We start from the raw sequence: 13,986 nt of genomic DNA on the forward strand, positions 1-13,986 counted from the left end.
CATAATGGTAATTAATATGATCAGCCTTTTGTTTGACTATGTTATTAAACAGCTAATAATGCGTTGCTAATGTTACACAAACCATGTTCCCGTTCACCATCTCAGAGTCAGACAGCTGCCTTCAAAAATCAGCATCCTCACAAACGCTTTGAACAACTCAGAACGTCAGTGGAGAAAGGGATATAGTTCATCATAACATCGTAATATACATACAGTATAGGTAATTCACCTGCTATATTGCTAAATGTACCCGATTTTACTTATCAACAGAAAAATACACCAGGACAACCTGGCTTCTTTTGAGATCCCTTTGCTTCGCAGAATGATGATATGCCCAGTTACAAGATAGTTTGTGACGTAAGAAACACTGGCGATTTTAAACATTTGGTTCACTGCAGTTTTAAGGAGAAAATACTCAGCAATGGCTTTTGCAATGGCAACTGATGACTTTGCACATGGTTTGTCTTAAATCATATTAAAAACACCACATTGATGACATATAAACCACATTAAAAACTTGATGTTCACCACAGGGGGTCTTTAAAAATGTAAGTACGGGAATGTCAGTTCTGTACGTGTGGACATACTCATATAATGTTATAGTTATTGTTCTTATTCTTGTTATAGTTGACAGGTCTTAACACTTGAAATTACAGCCTTGGTATAATATTATTTTATTTAGAAATGAAAGCATGATAATTGTGAGAAAAAAGTATGACAAAATAACCAATATATTGTCACCCGTTACATTTTATTGCATGGATGAACATTTTTATAAAACAAAAGTGAGCTTAGTGAGGTGTTTTATCAGTCTATATAATATAAATCTCTCTTTTTTATAAATCTCTTTTTCTATTTTTATAAATCTCTTTTTCTATTTTTAGAAATAGTTTACACTGTTAGAAAATGATCCTTCACATGTCCTTTAAAAAAGTTTTTGCAAAAAATAGATATAGTAAATAGAAAGGATATGCTAATTTCATAGTCTAATTAAAACAAGCATCAACTAAGAAAACACCAGAAATGGTCATCAATAATGACAACAATAATTTTGTTACAGACAAATGGAGAACATCCATAATGTTTACAAAAACAGCAACAAAAGCAGGAAACAACTTGACAAAACAACTAGCTAGTGTAAAGTGAATATGAAGAATATACTACTGCAAATGTTTTAGCAAGACTGTCACAGCATACATATCTGGATTAAGTTCCTTACTCAAACTTCATAACACCTTCAAAGCCGTGGTAAGTGAACGGCTCCAGTGTGGAACTGCATTGATCCTTTTCCAGACACGCCATTTTGTTGTACTCACAGTCACTCTCCGAGCCAGGTCCAAAATACACTCCATCAGGTGAGTTGATGGATGGATCTTCATCAAAATAGTTGTGCGGTCTAAGGATGACGCCACCACCATTGCCCACTGTAACTGTGTTAGGGATGTCTTCGGCATGCGGAATGTGCAGGAAACCAGCGGTCACCCAGGCTACCAAATCCTTAAGAAGACATAATAAAAATCATTATTTGAACGAATTAAAAATATCTGCTAAATAAAATTATTCTGATAAAGCTGTCCATCAATACCTCATTATCGATCACCTCGTTATCTTCAATATATTTGCTGAAGTCAACATATGGGGACCACATGTAATTCTGACTGTAGAGACTGCTACTAGTCTGCTCTTCATCTTTATGCTTGGTTATAGCAACTTTATACCTAGAAGAAAGAAAGTGAATGAGAGAGAAGCTAAAGCTAGAAACAACACTTCTAAAACATGCATGTGTCTCGGTATTGTGTGCATTGTGGGCCTTACCGTGCCCAGGACATGGACCTCTCTACAGACTCACTTTCAGGGAGGTGATCTCCAGCAAAGCTCACCACCTGAAGCCTGTAAGAGCGCTGATGGCCCCAGCGATTGGTCTGATTACTGGCTATATGAAGGTAACGGGGTGTTTTGGCGCTATGAAGCATCGCCGCTTCTTTCTCTGTCCTGATTTGCTTCTCCACCAGTTGTGGTATCTTTGCTTTCTCTGAGGGCATCCATGGCAATGGCACCTCCTCATATATCATGTCTTTAGTCTGAAATATATTCTTCACACCTTCAAAAACGAAAGAAAATGTTTTAAAACGGTTCTGTGACTTTCCACAGTAGATATTCATGTGGTATTCTCTGCAAAATATGGTCTTAAATAACATTTTAATTTAATTAACATGCGAGATCATTTTTAGTATGACCAATATGCAGGAAGCTACTGTGCAGCCAGAAAAAACTATCATTCTTTCATCATTTACTCACACAAATGTTGTTCCCGACCTGTATGAAATTCTTTCATAAAATATAAATGGAAAAATAACAGTTTTTGTCAATAAATTGACTAATATATATATATATATATATATATATATATATATATATATAGCCTATATATATATATATATATATACCAGCAAGATGGGCAAGTTGGCACATATAGTTAACCATTAATGATTTTATATTTTTGTACATTACATTTAGATATTTTTTTTAATGAACTGTTTTAGTGCCTAAAGCTTCAATTGCTACAAATACTCCCTTATAATGTGACAATATACCCCACTGTTGGGGCATGTTGTCAAACTATTTCAACATGTATTAAACAATATTTCTTCTTTTTTTCTCCTAAATGTTCAATAGCTTTTTGTAGTAGGCCTATCCTATATATTATGAGGTTACACTAATTTAAGGTGTCATTATTACGGAGTAATTATATATTTAAATACTGAGTAATATTAATATAGGCTACTTACTAGGGTTAGGGTAGGATTAGGATGTGGTTGAGGGTTAGTTGCATGTTATTATGAATAATTTACTGTTATTAGGCAGGCTGTATAGGCTACGTAACATAGCCTAACAAGGACACACCCAAAATAAAGTGTTACCAAATATTATTCTAGCAAGTTATTTCATGGTTAAATGTGCTTGATCATTTTATGCCACTTACCTAAGATATCCAGGTCGACTTTAAAGTTAATAAAATGTGTATGGATATTTCCAAGGACATTCTCTGCAACCTGGTGCCCGTACTTCAGATTTCCATCAACCTTATAGGAGGATGATATGTAGCCCGTGGCGTGAACTCTCGCCTCCACGGAGCCGCTTTGATAGAAAATGAAGTCCCATATGTAGTCGTAGTTCCCTATAGCAGTAATTGTGCGGAACACCAGAGCGCTGTTTGCCATCCCACCGTAACCATTATGAAAGAAATCTGAGAAGTGTCGTCGCAGAGGTCGCCCAATGTCATGCTCAAAAACACAGATGGAGTTTCTGAAACGCTGCGTGACGCTTGTGTCAATATAGCGGTACGTGTCTACATAGGTGGCAGCGTACGGACAGTCGATCCCACGCACGAGCTCGTGAGCGAAGCGACCGATTCCGATACTTGAGTCGAGAAACTTCGTGAGCATCATCCCCGGCGTTACAGAACCGTAGACAGACATCGCCTCCTGCACGCTGAGTTCGTACGCAATCCTGTCTCCTTTAAAACGAATATCAAACACCCTCATCCCAGTCAGAGAACTCAAACCAAACGCAAAGCTCCAGTCCAGATAAATAACCTGGTTGTGGTCAACGCTGTAACGTTTACCTTGAAGATAATACTGTTGTGGTCCTAAACCAGAAGGTTTTTCCCTTGGCTTCAGCGAGGCGTAATTATGGATATTTTTGTTGACTATCTTTTTTATACTACCTGCTTCATAATCTACAATAAATGCGTCAATGCTTTCGAAATATTGGCCGTTGTACATCAACTTGTCAATCGTCCAGTGTGATGTGTTGCGGCTTTCGTGATTGATCAGCATCTCGAAGCCCACAGGATGGATGTACATGCCATTGAAATCGCGGAAAAAGGAGATCCAGGTCCTGCGGTCGCCACTTTTAATGCCCCTCGGCATACACTCAAACGGCAACAGTTTACGTTTTTTGGGGATATAACCAAAACTTTCCCTTAAAGGTTTTTCAAGTTTTTGGAAAGCTTGATTAAGCAGTTTGAAGAGCTCCACATACTCCCCAATTGTCACTGTTCGGGCTGTGAAGGGCAACGTCGGCGTATTGTATTTCTCCTGAGTAACATCTCGATGCTGCAGTGGACCACGTAACGGTCCCACCACATATTCCTTTAGGTAACCTCTTTCGCCATTGAACACCACGACGATCGCTTCGCGTGCGGGCTTCTGTCCGTTGGCATCCAAGTAGCGCAGCACATCAGCCTTCCTTGGGAGCGAGAGGTCAATTAAAAAGATAAAATTTTCCGAGGGCTTTGCTTTGAACGAACGGGAGATCTTTAATTCTTTTTGAGCCCACATGTAGTCGCGAACAGACTTGTACTCCTCTGCTGTCAGGTCCGCAAAAACCAGACTTTTATCTGAATGTTTGACTTGTAGGGATTCTTGCGGCCGGGACATAGTACATTTTGGAAGCCTATTCGAATTTAAGCATATCAACACAATGTTGATGATCACTGAAATAAGTCCCACAAGTATCAATAAGTATTTCAACAGAGAATTCATTATTGTAGCGACCGGTGTCTCTAGTGTTTGAGGGCAACGCTCGTGTCTCGAAAGTGAGAGTGCGGAATGGATCTCATAAGCTACTATACTAGTAGTGAGTGTTATAACCACACCCCCTTAGAGTGCTCCCCTAAAGTTCACACACAAGCCAGTGTTATAATGCTATATTTTATATTCATATTTTATAGTAGGCTACAGATAAAATCCTGTAAATAACCCATAAAAAGATTATGTTGTTAATGTTTAAGAATGTGGTAAATAATAATTTTAACAGTAAACTGTAATACACTGATGTAAATGCATTAGGATGAACACTATCAGAATATATATTTAAATTAATAAAACCAGTCAATCAATGGTGTTGCAAGTAAATATTACATATTTTTTAAAACTGACAGCAAGGCATTGCTTTTACTGGTAAAATACAATTTTCAGTCTTTCAACTGTTAAAATCTTGTAAAAATGACATTATCACAAAATAACTAAAAAGTTTTTAAAAAGCCATTTAAGTCATATTCTGAGTAGAACATTAACTATCAATACAAATTAAGGTCAAATACAGAATTTGTGGCATTTTGGTACAAAAAAAAAAATCAGTTTGACTCCTGTTGAAACTCACTGTATTAAAATAAAATGCTATAATCAACATTATCCCACAAATTCTGTTATTTGAGCTTATCTTCTGTTCAAAAATAAAAATTCTGTCATTAATTTTTAACCCTCATGTCGTTGGAAACCTGTAAGACTTTCGTTAATCTTCAGAACACAATTGAAGATATTTTTGATGAAATCTGAGAACCCCAGAACGGTATAAAGACAGTGTTACCAAGGTAACATCTCGGTTACGGATGTACCCCTCGTTCCCTGACTAGGGAACGGAGACGTTGCGTCGAATGACGACGAAATGGGGTGCGCTTAGAAGCCTATCCTCTTCGAACAGTAATAAAACGAGCCAATGGCAAGCAAATGCCATGGGTCTGCTGAATTTGCATAGCGTAACTCCGTCCCACCTCGTGGGTATAAAGGAAGTGCGCAACATGCAGATATGTTTCTTCGCTGAAGGAGCCAAGACTGAACTCAGGCTGTTCCAGCGGTACAGCGGAAGTGGCAGGAAGACGTAACGTCCCCCTACTCAGGGAACGAGGGTTACATCCGTAACCGAGACGTTCCCTTTCATTGTCACTTCGAGTTACGTCGAAAGACGATGAAATGGGGTTCCCAGTCCAAATCACGCCACCTCGGCTGTCTTCCAGTGACCTGCGCAAGTCTGAGCTCCCCGTCGTGAGACTAGCACGGACGAAGGTAAGTATCCTACTTAAAGGATAATTCCGGTATTTAACACCTTGAGTCTATATTGTAGTTTGTTTTGGATGAACAAGAGTGGTGGACAACATTTTTTTGACAATGGTTCCTCTCTCGAGTTTTTGACTATAAAAGAATTGGCCATGGACCCATTTAACATTGGAGTCAATGGCCATGTCCGAAAATGTCATTAAAACAACCTTTAACATTAGCTTTCAAAACTGTGCAACTCACCTAGTGATTAGTGATGTTAGTTGGGACATTAAAAGATGTTAGCAGGGTGTTGGTCTGTGCACCAACACACAAGGAAAGGCTACCGAACAGCACAATTCCACACAAAAGATTGGACCTCCTCTCTAGGGCCCCGTTTACACGTACATGGTTATTTTGAAAAACAGAGACATTTGCCTTCGGTTGTGCCCCTCGTTTACACGCAAACGGAAAATTCTCCTCTGAAAACGATTCTTTCTAAAAACTCCGGCCAGAGTGGAGATTTTGGAAAACTCCGTTTGCACGTTTGCATGTAAACTTAGAAACCACCTCACCGGCTACAACAGCATTAAAGTAATCCAGTGACACCAGTGGTTTAACTTTAAGCGACGCTTCATAAAATCGAGTGCTTACATAATTTACTACTTAACTTACAAAATAGTAATCTCAGACGTTCATTCACGCAACAATGTCTGCTCTTTTGCGTCAAATTCAGGTTTTTTTACACAAACAAAGCACTCACGCCACTTCATAAAATGGAGGTTAACCACTGGAGTCACTGGATTACTATACTTACATTTTCTGATCTTTTTCGTCAGCCAAAGCTTACCGCACATATGTTTTTAACAAACCATTTTGTCTCCCCTCATGTTATGTCACGTGTAAACAGCGAATGAATGCTCTCTCTATAGGAAGTTCTCTAAATAGAAAATTAACTTTTGTATACCGGTACACATATATGTACATACACACAGACACACATATGTATATAATGTATATATATGTGTGTGTGTGTGTGTGTGTGTGTGTGTGTGTGTATGTATGTAGGCCTATGTATGTAACTGAGGCAAGCTAGTAAGAGCTACGCGTGTAAACTTCACTTCAAGAGGCGCATTAGCAACTGATGCTAGGGACTAGTGTCCTTGTTAGCAAGTCTGCCTTCCATGCTGGAGACACTGGTTTGAATCCCGTTCTAAGTGGGTAGAGTAGGAAACTGCGTTTGCTCACAATATGTTTGTAAACGCAGTTTACAAGTTTCTCGAGGGACCGCAAAACATTTTGGAAGCGAACCCAAAGTTTCTCAGGGTAATGCAAAACATTTGAGAGAGAACACAAATGATTTTTTCTCCCATATTATTTTTCCTTCACCATGTCCCTTTAGGGGCTTCGTAGATTCCACCGCCTATACGCTATATGCTTTAAAAGAGTTTTCTCTTGCTCAGTCTTTTTTTTTATTGCAGTCTTTTTCTGCTGTCATTGTTTTCGTTGGATTTGCTTCTCAGTTCCATGATATTTTAAGCTTTTCTTGGTCCATTCATGTTTTATAGGCAACCTCTGTCATGCTAATTCAGATTTTGAATCAGTTTTTTTAGTTCAGGACTCCATAGTCCAAGTATTAGTAATCTAATCTGTGTTTCAAAAAGCCATTTTAAGACACTGGGGTGGCATCGGAGAAGTGATGCAACTGCAGGTGAGTAGGTGTTCCAAAGTCCTTTGGCTTGATGCACCTGTCCACTGTGAGCTCAGTGATGTGATGGAGATTAGCCAGCCATTTTGACCACTGTTCGGAGAAGACATGAGGTATGCTGGCATCCCAGCCGATGTTCAGCCTACACATCTCCTGCAGCATCCTTTTAACAGGCAAAGTAAATGGTGCAAGAAAACCCAAAGGGTCATAGATAGACGACACCACAGACAATATGCCACGTCTTGTATGTGGGCGCTCTTCTATGGCTATCCTAAAGGTCAGAACATCTGCATCTATGCACCAATGAAGACCAAGAGCTGTTTCAACAGGACTTGCCTTTTGATCCAGGTTAAGCCCCCTGGTGGTCTTGGAGCGCTGTGGCTCAGGAATACTAGCCAAGACTTCACTGCTGTTGCTTGTCCACTTCAACAGGCGGAATCCTCCCTTCGCACAGGCTTCAGTCAATTCATGCACCATTTTTATGGCTTTAGCCTCCGATGACACAGATTTTAAACAATCATCCATGTAGAAATTTTGGAGTATGGTGTTCAAAACACTGGGTTCAAAGTTGTCTTTGTAGTCTCGCACAATTCTCCGCAGTGCATAATTTGCACAACTGGGTGAAGACACAGCCCCAAAGAGGTGAACTCTCATCCTATATTGCATGGAAGCTTGTCTTATATCGCCATCAGGATACCACAAGAAGCGTAAAAAGTCTGTGTGCTCCGGAGTCACCCTCACCTGATGGAACATGGCTTGGATGTCTGCCATTAGCGCTACACGTTCCTGTCTAAACCTGGTAAGTACGCCGAGTAAGGTGCTTGTGAGGTAAGGCCCCTGCAACAGCTGTGAATTCAATGAAATTCCTTTAAACACAGCAGCACAGTCAAAGACAACTCTAAGGGTTTTCTTTTTCGGATGGTATACCCCATGATGGGGAATATACCACACCTTGCCGTCCGCTCGCTTCAACTGCTGATGTGGTACAAGCTCAGCATAACCCTTTTCAATGACTTCGGAGAGGAAAGTTGTGTACTCTTGATGATAATCTTTGTTCCTCTTGAACTTCCTGTGAAGACTTAAGAGACGCTGCTCTGCGATGCTGCGGTTATTCGGCAAGACGACGTCTTCAGCCTTAAAAGGCAAATCAAAGCAGTAGTGTCCTTCATCAAGCTGAATTGAAGACTCCATTATTTTTATGAATTTTTGATCTTCTCTGGAAAGGCAAACATCGTCTGATTTTTCATTGAAATCCTGATTGTATTGGGCAACCAATAAGTCTTGTAGCTTGGCGACGGATATCCTATTGGCAGTGACAACAGGACGACCCATCTTGCCTTTACGCAACTCACCACCTCTCAGCGGACCATTCACGACCCACCCCAGTAGAGTCCTGACAGCATATGGTCCTTCTCCTTGGCTATTTATTATTTCCCATGGTTCCATGAGCTTCGGCGCATTGGTGCCTATCAGCAATTCCACCTCTGCCTCAAAACTGGGAACTGTAATGCCTTCGAGGTATTTCCATCCCTCTAGGTCCTTTTGAGTGAGAATGTTATTTCTGCTCACAGGCATGGTCCTCTGAGTGTAGACTTCAGGTAAGTCCAGGAAATTTTCTTCATTCAAGCCAGAAACTTCGAGACCACTAAGCAAGAATGTGTCTACAGACCTCTCTTGGCCAAGAGTACGAAGAAGAATGCTAGTCTTGACTCCTGAAAGATTCAGTTTTCTCATTAGATGTTGGGTACAGAAAGAAGCTGAACTCCCAGGGTCTAGAAAGGCATAGGTGTTCATAATCGTGCTCCCAGACTTGGCTTTCACCTGTACAGGCACAATAGAGAGAACACATTCATCACTTCCGGCCCCAGTATGGCCACATGTCTCCAATGACACAGATGCATTATTGACTGACACTTCCTGCGTTTTAGATTCGACGTGTAGGACGGTTGGATGTTTGTGTTTACATATAACACGTCAAAGGCTTGTCACATTCCCTGCTCATATGACCTCTCCTCAGACAGCTGAAACACACTCTGCCTACTTTCAAAGCCTCCAGTTTCTCCCGGTGTGTCATCTCATCAAGCTGTGAACACTTCTCCACTGAATGCTGGCTCTTACACACACAGCATGACTCTTCGTCATTCTTTTGTGAAGCTGGCCCTCTGCGCTGTTGGTGCCAAGCTGCTGATGTAGTTGATCCTGAGGCAGTATTGATGGCAGCAACAGTAGCTTGGCCTCTTCCGTTGTATCTACTCTTGGGTTTAGAGGAAGGGTCTGGTGGCGTACCCTGTAGGTCACCAAAGAGAGGATCAGACAGAATATTTACCTGACGCTCAATAGGAAACCACGACGCTCCTGTAGCTCCCAGGCGACAGACCTCCATTTTTCCCTCAGTCTATATGGCAACTTCATCATTATCAGGCGAAGATTGGATGGCACGTTCAATTCCTCCATATGCTGTAAATCTTCCATGACATTGCAACAGTCCCTTAAAAAGATTGAAAAAGACTGCAGAGCATTAATGTCATCAACCCTCATCGTAGGCCACGTCATAGCCTTCTCCATATAAGCTACGGCAATTTTTATTTCATTTCCAAAGTATTCTTTCAATAGATTCTTTGCTCTCTCATAGCCCTGCCCAGGAGCCATGTTATAGCAACTCCGAACCAGTTCTCTTGGCTGCCCTCTGGGATGTTGCTCAAGGTAATAAAGACATTCTTGTTTATCTGTAGTTTTCTTCTCAATAGCTTGCTCGAAAGCTCTAATGAAGGCAGCATACTTAAGTGGATCACCATCAAACTCTGGGATAGCTCGTGGCGGAAGAGAGGCTAAGGCTTGGTTCTGAACCAGCTGAACGATGATGTTAGTTTGCTGTTGCATAAGGTCATACAAAGTAGGGTGTTGAACATTGTCAAAAGAGGAATGATGATGCAACTGTGATTGCATACGTGTACTCCCTTGTGAGGTCAGTGGCTGAAATCCTGCTGTTAAAGCGTTGGTGAGTCTGGATCCGTTTCCCTGCACTTCAGATTCATGCATGTGGGTAGGTCGACTCCCTTGTGAGATCAACGGCTGAAGTCCTGTTGGTGCAATGTTGATGGGCCTGGTTCCAAGGACATTCCCCCGCATTTCAGCCCTGTGAGAAGATGGTGCATATGACACTGAAGACAAAGAGTTATCAGACCTTACTAAAGACTGGGCTTGTGGAATGTGCGACCTTCCCTTAGGCCGTACAGCCAATGGCAGGGAATGGTCCTGTTGGAAAGAGACAGTTTTAGGAAGTTGCAAGACAGGAGTTGTGTTCGAATAACTTGTTTGTGATTTCAAATGAGCATGAAGATAGGCATTCATGGCATCCTCTCCATTATCCTCTTCATACTCATCCACATCTTCACCACCACGCACATTCACTTCACCATCAAACACAGACAATCTAGCTGTAGCAGCAGCCAACTTGGCCTCAACTGCTAGCTGTTCCTTTTTCCTTTTCAACTTTGCCTTTTCCATTTGAAGGGCTTCTTCTTCAGCGTCAATGTCATGCATTTTTCTCAAAGCAGCTGCAGACTGTAAAAGTGCAGCCCTTTCAGCCTTTGCCTTTAAACGTACAGAAATAATACTGGAAGCCTTTGAATGGACAGAAGAGTGATCTTTATGTTTTGACCCTTTACTTGAAACATTGGATATACTATCTTCAGGCCTTATGTCGGAATTTACTATAGACACCACATCAAGATTCTCATCATCATTTTTTGCAGCAGCAGCCGCCAACCATTTCTTCACATCATTCTCAAATGTATTAATTTCCTCTGTTTTCTGTGCAAGCCAATGTTGTTGTTTGTCGTGTTTAGGATCTGGCATAGGCATTTCCAACAACGTAGTTTGAATTTCTAAAGCCTCATTGCACAACGTGGTATATTTGTTTAGATATTTCTTCAAATCAATCACAGTTTGAGATGTTCTCTTCCCAGAAAGAACCTCATTAATCCTCTGCTTAATTTTATTAGCTTGCATAAGTTTGGATTTCCGATTTTTTTGCAGATTTTCAAACAACATTGTAAATCCCTTAGCCGTTAATTTTCTTATGCGTTTCCCCGAATCATCAACAGCAACACTAGACTTATCAGAAGTCTCATTTTCATCTGTAGCCACAGAAGCAATTTTGGCTCTATCGAACAAGGTTTCTTCCTCTGCACTCATCTTTGTGCATTAAGCTTAAGTTCAAACCGCTCAATAAAAACAGCACAATTAACTTTACTAATGCAGAGGCAACCAACACAGCAATTTCATTTTTATGAAGCAACAACACTGAAACAGTCTTTCATTTAAATTTCAAGAGTCCATATTTTTCCAATTCCATCAGCAGAAATATATGAAAGTGTACCCACCAGCTTTCCGTGATTGTAGTCTGTGGGGACTTACAGGTGTTTCAATTATGACTTCCAAGTTCCGCGACAGGTAAATAATCCAATGAGATGGGCAATCCTTTTAATATCCAAACGATCAGGACACTCCTGTCCAGTTCAGAAGCGTATCCAAAACGGAAAGGAATCGGTTCTTACTGTGTTGAGGCTATCCTATAAGCCTCGGCATAGATTGCATGGTGTTCTCAACGCGTAGCAGAAAATCCAAACATCTGCTCTCTTTGGGTGGTGTTCCCATTTATTATAAAGGTAAAATTGATAGTTTACATTAAAATGGTACTTCACCCAGTGCTGGCTAATAAAGTGCTGACGTGCTGTTGGCAAATTGGGTGCTCACGGCTACGGTAAGAACCGTGTGTTCCTCGCCATCCACACCTTTTCCCAACTGATTACCACACCTGTAAATATACCTAACTCCCAGTGACGTGTCACACCCAGTGCAAGACTGCCACCAAGTGGCTATAATAATTAATGACAATGTTAACCTATCCAGAAAAGGTGAATGTATAAATGGCTCCTACAGTTTGATTGCTTCTATTGCTCTTCTCATTTGTAATAAGGCCTATTGGATAAGGCTTTGGATAAAAGCGTCTGCTAATAATGTAAATGCCGAAGCCAGAAGCCCCCCTCCCTTTTTATACAATAATTGCTGTGATTTGGCCTCATTATAGTTCTTAGAAACACATTTGAACTGATGGAAAACAGGATACAGGAAACAGGAAATGCCTTTGTGTAGATCATTCCAAAGTTTGCATTATTGACTTGAGGGTCATAATAGCCTACACAGTATACATAAATAATATATAATATATAATACAATACAATACTTATGCAGACAAAAGTGTGCAAAAAGAATATTCAGCTAGGCTACTATAGTATTTTGGATTTATGATATCTGTCAGAGTTCCTACACCTTCTCAAAATCTTTCTAAAACAAGAAATTGAAGAACTTGTGAAGATAAAATACTCTGAAAGTTTGAATAAAGTAAATCTTTACCCCAATTAACAGGTTTCTGTGAGTAAACCTCATTACATTTTGTTTTAGAACAGTGCTAACAACCCCAAGGTCATGAGTTTGATTCCCAGATAGGAGATCCTGATAAGACAAAAATGTAGTAGTGTGCACTGTACTGTTTACATAAATGCTTACTGAACAATATTTGCTTGTTTGTTAACTTTGTTAATTCTGACAATGATCAGATGTTCCCCATAAACAGACTTTTGTCAGTTTAAATTTCAAATAATATATCACAAATGTGGTATAAAATAATTGTATTTCTTGATAGTCTTGATAGATTTCTAATAGATTTATACAAATTTCATCTTTATTAAAGGTGCTCTAAGCGATCTCGGTTGGCGTAACCTCTTGTTGATGTTTGAATTATTATCAAACAAAACGGAGGCTAGCTAGACCCTCCCTCCTCCTCATCCACGCAATAACCCCCCAAACCCCACCCCACATCATTCTTGTCGGTTATTGGCTGGAACAGTTTGTTATGTTTCGTGGTGCGGGTTGCTCTGTTTATTGCTCAGTTTGTTTTTGCTGCTGTTTGTGGAGCTTGGGCTCTCTGCAGAGACCGCGTTTTTTTACAGTGTGTTCAGGGGACAGGCAGCTAGCGGATAGTGAGGAGATGTTTGCGGTATGTGAAAAAAAAATGTTTTGGCCTAAAAAACGCGCGAGATCGCTTAGAGCACCTTTAAGATTATAAATCAGGATTTTTTTTTTCAAGATATAGGGACTGTTGAAATTAGAATATGCTTTCCATTATTAAATGAGGTCAACACTGACCTTAAAATTCCTTGTTTATTGACAGCAAGAAAAAGTTCCTCTTTCTGAATCTGCCTTTTGTTTGCAGAAAAAATTACTCCATGCTCTAATGCCTCAGGACTTTCTACAACAATGCTTTTTTTATGAAGGCCTATTACTGCCTACTTGCAGAGTGGTTAAACTCACAAACCCTCACAAGTCTGTGCTGCAGTTTTGAACTGCAGATGTTCTGTGTGCCAACCGCAGAGTGACCTGTCCTGAGAAGCTTGT

General features: G+C 40.3%; 1 protein-coding gene across 1 annotated transcript; it reads right to left on the reverse strand.

Moving 5' to 3' along the window:
• Positions 1–732: 732 nt before the first annotated feature.
• aoc2 (amine oxidase copper containing 2) lies at positions 733–4,620 on the reverse strand. Its single transcript, XM_079629012.1, has 4 exons — positions 2,984–4,620; positions 1,816–2,101; positions 1,586–1,718; positions 733–1,497 (listed from the first exon to the last, which is right to left on the reverse strand). Exons 1-4 carry the CDS (start codon positions 4,545–4,547, stop codon positions 1,216–1,218), a joined length of 2,265 nt encoding a protein of 754 aa, XP_079485138.1. The 5' UTR covers positions 4,548–4,620; the 3' UTR covers positions 733–1,215.
• Between the last annotated feature and the right edge of the window lie 9,366 nt (positions 4,621–13,986).

The sequence above is a fragment of the Phoxinus phoxinus genome (genome assembly GCF_949152265.1).
Source record: "Phoxinus phoxinus genome assembly, chromosome: 1".
Classification (NCBI taxonomy): Eukaryota; Metazoa; Chordata; class Actinopteri; order Cypriniformes; family Leuciscidae; genus Phoxinus; species Phoxinus phoxinus.

Coding starts and splice junctions, on each gene's coding strand:
- aoc2 (XM_079629012.1), bottom strand. CDS start 4,547: ATGAATTCTCTGTTGAAATACTTATTGATACTTGTGGGACTTATTTCA. Junction 2,102..2,983: donor AGTCGACCTGGATATCTTAG/GTAAGTGGCATA, acceptor TCGTTTTTGAAG/GTGTGAAGAATATATTTCAG. Junction 1,498..1,585: donor ACGAGGTGATCGATAATGAG/GTATTGATGGAC, acceptor TGTCTTCTTAAG/GATTTGGTAGCCTGGGTGAC.